At 46.2% G+C, this 5,986-nt stretch overlaps 1 protein-coding gene across 1 annotated transcript; it reads right to left on the bottom strand.

The window, feature by feature from the left end:
- Nucleotides 1-544: 544 nt before the first annotated feature.
- Nucleotides 545-3,667, bottom strand: LOC143855081 (uncharacterized). The gene is made up of 2 exons (XM_077365247.1): nucleotides 1,209-3,667; nucleotides 545-1,112 (listed from the first exon to the last, which is right to left on the bottom strand). The coding sequence occupies exons 1-2, from the start codon at nucleotides 1,461-1,463 to the stop codon at nucleotides 897-899; spliced, it is 471 nt and encodes a 156-aa protein (XP_077221362.1). The 5' UTR covers nucleotides 1,464-3,667; the 3' UTR covers nucleotides 545-896.
- Nucleotides 3,668-5,986: the final 2,319 nt, after the last annotated feature.

Raw genomic sequence — 5,986 nt, 5'->3', positions numbered from 1 at the left:
AGCATGGATAACCTCCGAGAGGTTTACCAGTAAAAAGGAAGGGTAAGCTCCGTGCTTTCTTTTAAGTTATAATGGATGTTTTGTTTGTTTTATTTTTGTTATTTCCAGAAGCAAAGCCATGTCTTCCCCTTTACAAATTAATGGAATAGCGTTTTTTTACCTGAGCCATGTGCATCTCTACTTTCCGGCCTACGATGAGTAAATGGCCGGAAAAAGACAGGGAGTGAGACAGAGGTAACATCTGGGCTGATCCCCCCGAAAATACCCTAAAACGCTCCCCATGAAAAAAAAAGACCTCCCCTTTTTTTTAAAAAAAAAAGGGCAGGCGGGACCCATTAACTCCGAGCTGATCACTCGAGGGGAAGATGGTCCTTCCTCGAACAAGACACCCTACAAGGGCGCACTAGAAGTATTCTCGCCAACCGAGTTAGAATTTAATAACCCGCCGCGAAAAAAAATACCAGGAAAACTCAAATAACCCCCGGCGCATTGTATATAAAAAGAAAAAAAAGGAGGAGCTCAAATAGCTATTACAGACCCAGCACATCGGCAGAAGCAAAAAAAAAAAAAAAAAAAAAAGAGGGCAAAAAATCCCAAGACATCCGAGCCTCCGCAGAGGTCTCAGTAACTACAGGAACTTCCGAGGCAACCGCCGGACCCTCGACCGGTCTCGGTGTATCCACTGGTGCCGGCAAAAGATCTTCCGGAACGCTTTCCTCGGCCTCGTGCACCAACTTCTCGAGAGGGAAGGAATGATTAACCTCGCGAACGCGCCGCCGGCATTCAACGAAAGCATCTATCTCAATATCCACGCTGAACGAGGCTGCGGCCTTGAGAAACTCCTCGGAATCTCGCCATTCCTCCCGCGCCTTCGCCAGCTCCTCAGCGTGCGTTTGTCAGGCCACCACCAATCTATTTTCCGCACGGCTTCTCCCATCCACGGACTGTTGGAGGTCCGCCCGAAGTTGAGAAACGGTATCGCCAAGCGCCACCTTTTCCGCTTGGGCCTTCTCCAAGTCCTCGCTCAGCTTGCGAACTCGCTCCTCGAAAGCACCGATCTCAGACTCATCGTCGACCATGTACTGCAGCATCTTCCTTGCGTAACTTTGAGCCTGCAAAAAGCAAACTGTTAGGAAATTGCCATGTGCGGTCTCAAAGGCAATAAAAAGGGAAAGCACTAGCAGGAAAGCCAACCACTCGATACTTACGCAGGACATCGACTGAAGGAACCGAACCCCCAGAGCCCTGTGGGGGAAGCTTTCTAACTCAGCTTCATCGCCAGGAAGGGCAGTCATCATCCCAAGCTCCACCTCGACCTGGGGATTCCCAAGGACACTATCATCAACGCCGATCTTCCAGTCAGGCTTAAATATTTCTCCTTGCACCTGGTAGCACTGCGGGGAAAAGTCCATTCGCTCCAGAAGCAGCTTGGTCATAACCGACCCTTCCAACCGACTCGTCATATCCTCCGTAAAGGCAGGAGGACGGGCCACACGGTCGGTTTTCCCCTACTTAGTGCCAGAAAAGGCAACCCTCTTAGCAGGAGGCTCCAACTCTCGGGGAGGGGACCTATCCGTACCCCTCTCTCCGACCGATCGACCGGAGGAGCTAGACGGCGCGGATGGGGGAAGCCTAGTTTGCGACCGGTCCAACCTGGCCGCGGCCATAAAACTGGAGGGAATCTTCTTACGGCTAACCGGACCCTTCGCCGCCGCCGCCGCAACCCCCTTTCCCCTGCCAGCATCACCAGAGGAAGACATACCTGCTGCCAAAAACAGAAGAGCAACAACCACTCAGAGCAAAGAAAATGACAACTAAAAAAAAATGGGGGGACAAACCTAAGGAAAAAGGCTCACCACGATGACTGGCGGAACTCTCCCCCACTTCCTCGCCCGTGCAGCGGGCCCTCCTCTCCATAGCTCCCAGCAAACCGAGCCTCTTCAGACCCCTCTCCCATCTAAACTCGGAAACATCAATAGCCTCCCCAGAGGCGAGCTTCCCCAAGTCAAACTTACTACAGTCGGACTCGTCGGGGAGGGACTTCCTTCGCCACTCAACGGAGCTCCTCCAAGAACGAGGGAAGCCCCAACCAGCGTCCGACGGAGGAATAATAAACACGTACTCCTCCTTCCACTTCTTAATGGAAGAAGGCAAGTTCGCCACGATTTTCACCTAAGGACGCTGGGTCAGATACAACCAGCTGTCCTCCCCCTTCACCAACGGGCTAAGGGCAACACAACTCCAGAGCAGAGGGAGGGTAGGCTGAATCTTGTGAAGACCCGCCTTGGCCACAAAAGCCAAGAGAGTACGCCAACTATTAGGCGCCTGTTGGGAGGGGGCCACCCGGTAAAACTCGAGGGCCTCTATTATAATACCCAAGAGCGGAAACCTAATCCCCGCCCGGAAAGCCTCCACGTAGAAGGCCACCTCTTCCTCCGTAATGCCCTCACACACCCCCTCCCCAAAGGAAGGAACCCTAATCCCATAATCATCGGGAATGTGAAACTCCCTCATAATCCTCTCCGCCGCCCCTTCTTCCAAAGTACTCCTACAACACGCCACCCGACCAGGGCGGATAACGGCACCAGACCGAATGTCCCTAATCTCCGCCTCACAAGCAGAAGAGACTCGAGCAGGAGATTCAAAGGGAGCGGCCCCCAACGACGATCCAGAAGCCCCGGAGCTATCTTCCAACTCCCTGGGCAGCTGTACATCTCGAGAGTCGCCGCCCCCGCCCTTTACCAACTGCATCCTTTTCCTTGGCGGAGCGCTCTCCACTACTTCTACCGACTCGGAAGACGGACTCTGAGAACCGGTTGTGACAGACATCGCAAAATAATCAAATGTCGGACGAAATAAAAAGCACAGAACTCACTGAGGCAGATAGACGAGGAAGGGCGAAAACCAGAGAAAAGTTGGTGAAGAGCAGCACCCAGAGAAATCGCCGCAGAAGGAGCCCACTTCTCCCAAGGAAGACAAAGAAATAAGACAAGAATGAAATCCCCAAAAAGGCTTTAAAAATAGCTAGGGTTTCAACACGCGTCGATTAATCTCCCTTTCCGTCTAATCCGATGGGACGCGCACACGTGGCGCCGATCGGGAAATTCGAGGGAACCGCCAAAAATCGAAGCGCCATGCCCCCGACTAAAAAGACGTTGCTACCCCTACCGCTAAGTGACTTCCCTAGCAAGCCATCCCTATATCTGTGGTACCCTGATCCCGCGAGAGGGGTGTGGGGCGCGAGCCGCCGCTCTCTCTCTCTTGGTCTCTCGTATCCACGCGATTGGCGTGTGCATTTTATTATTGATTTGAATTAATCTTTCCTGTGAACTTGGGATCACTAAGGCAATCCGAATTCCACACGAAAGAGACTGACAGAGTCGCCACCTAGATGTGGGATCTAGGACCCGTAATTAACCATAAATCTAGACTCGCTACCTGGTTACGAGAATGGAAGGTATGGGGAGTTATCCACCACATGCACCATTCTTGCCCGATAATTGGTCTTCGATTCCAAAAGCTAACTCTTTTAAATTTATTTTAAATGGCTCATTCAACTCTATGTTAATGTGCGAACTAAGTGACATGCATCCTATGATCTAATTTCAATGTGAATCCTAAATGTGTATCTTGATTTATTAATTTGTCTGGATTCAATCTAAGTGAAAGTTCTCCTAAAATTCTAATTTCATGGAAAGTCCTAAGTGATTTGATTAAGCATTTACAAGAAAATTAATATACAAAACACCACAATTTGTTTGTGGTGCCGACTCGCGGGTGGTATGCCATCAGACATCCAAGCTGCCTACGTACCCAAGCCTCACTGGGATCAGAGTCGACGTAGTTCGGTGCACCTAAGCTAAGTTACATATGCCTAACTCAACTAAGACACCGACCTAGACGGGATTGACTGTTTCAACAGTTTTAGGAGAAGTTATTTAATTCAAGTTGAAGATTTTATTATCTTAGGATTTCATCTAAGATGCTATATGATTCTCATCTAAATGCAAATGGTCCCTTAGACTAATGCAGGTTTGCCTTACATCCTAGTTTACTAGGCTTGTCCTAGGGAAAGATTGGGTGACTAGTGTAACTAGACCTATGGCACGGTTGCTATACATAGCAAGCGTCCGTGATGAGGCCGGACTCCTGACTCTAGGACTCCCTAAAACCTAAGACTCCCTAAAACTTAGGACACGACACGACACGACACCAGTGTTCCTAAATTGGGCTCTAAGGGTTCCTAAAGGAATTTTGAATCCACCGGCTCTTGGGAATCTCGAATTCTTTTGGGTTTGTGGAAACTTTTAGAGTTTTCTTGAAGCTTTTATTATCTGAAGGTATTTAGTGTGTTTGGTAGCTTTTAAAGTTGTTTATTTAGAAGGTTTTAGTTTCATTTGAAATTTTTAGTGGTCTTTTGGTTAATGGCTTTTAACGGATTTTTATCAGTGGATTTTAAATGGGTGAATTTTAGTTTTGTTAATTTTAGGTTGGATGTACTTTAGATTAATGTCTTTCGATTTTGGTTTGGAAAATGACGTTAACACAACCAAGTTTTGACAATTGCACAAATTCGACAAACCATTGACCATTAAAAGATCTGACAAATGCAGCCCACTAAAACTGTCGTAACTCTTTAACCGCTTGGCCAAATTCAACGTACAAACATGCGTTGGAAAGATCTTTTATAGGGCTACAACTTTGTAGTTCTCCATTGTTTGTAAATCTGTGATTTAGAGGTTCGAATTTGTGTTGCAAACAAAAGGACAGCAACATTAAACTGGAAATGCCTAAAGGTGTGCCGCAACCATTTTGGACTTAACTTTTTAACCGCTCGCTGTCTGATCTAGCACGAATACTCGTTGGAAACGGCACGAAAATATCTACGACTTTGTAGTTAACCATTTCCCACGATTCTGTTGTTTAGAGGTCGAAAAATCTGTTTAAAGTCTAACAGCTAGCACTATGACGGGAATGATATTGGCACCCCCATGTTTTCTTTTGATAGTTCTTATTTTTTTAGTGATTAAAAGACGGTGAATATGAAAAATGGCTTGAATGGGCCTGAGATTAGATTCAAATGGGATGTTTGAAAAAGGGGTTGTTTTTATCTACTTGGCAAGGTGGGGTATGGATATTGGGTTCTTGAGATTGAGTGGGGGCTGTTGTTATCAAATTGGAGTGGGGGCTGTTGTTATCAATTGAAAGATGGAGGTTTTGTAAGCCAAATTAAATGGGTTTTGATAATTCATGTAAAATTCAAGTTTTCTTTCTTGTAAATGTTCAAAATTTTTAATGAATTGTTTTCCCAAAAGAAATCTAAATTCCCTAACAAGCCAATGATTTCAACATCCCATTGCAAATAGGTTCTAATGACCCTAACACATTAATTATATTTAGCATAAGTGAGAACATGACCAAGGCCAAACTAGTACAAAATTAAACATGACATCAACCAAAATATACGCAAAACAACACTCAATCCTACAAATATAGAAAAGAAAATAAAATTCCAAAAGACATACCTTTTTGTAGACGATATTCCATGCAAACTTATGGAGAAGAGGGATTTGGTCTAGAGAGAGGGCTTGAATTTTCTAATGAGAGGGGTTCTCTCCTCTTTTCTTTTTTTTCCTCCCTTCTCCTTTTCTTTGGTGAGATGAGAGGGTATTTATAGGAGAATGGGATAGGAGGTTAGGTGAGGTTAGGTGAGGTTAGGTAAGGTTAGGTGAGGTTAGGTGATGTTAGGTGAGGTTTGGATGGTTAGGATGAGAGGAGAGGTTAGGTGAGGTTAGGTGAGGTTTGAATGGTTAGGATGAGAGGAGAGGTTAGGTGGTTTTGGATGGTTAGACCTAGGTCATGATCTGCCATTGATCTAACGATTTACGGAAATCGGGTCTCGGAATGGAATCAGGGTCCGGGCTATGAAGTGACCCTAGCTTATTTTGTCCCGATTGATGATCCGTAAAGTCAGATCAAGATATTA

This window comes from Tasmannia lanceolata, unplaced genomic scaffold (assembly GCF_043159265.1).
Source record: "Tasmannia lanceolata isolate RefF3 unplaced genomic scaffold, GAP_Taslan_0.1 ptg000003l, whole genome shotgun sequence".
NCBI lineage: Eukaryota > Viridiplantae > Streptophyta > Magnoliopsida > Canellales > Winteraceae > Tasmannia > Tasmannia lanceolata.
This window is presented reverse-complemented; position numbering and strand designations above follow the sequence as displayed.

What these genes read in the sequence shown, in the direction of transcription:
- LOC143855081 (XM_077365247.1), bottom strand. Translation starts at nt 1,463, where the DNA reads ATGACGAGTCGGTTGGAAGGGTCGGTTATGACCAAGCTGCTTCTGGAG. An exon ending in TCCTTCAGTCGATGTCCTGC is followed by an intron (nt 1,113 to 1,208) that starts GTAAGTATCGAG and finishes TGCTTTTTGCAG; the next exon opens with GCTCAAAGTTACGCAAGGAA.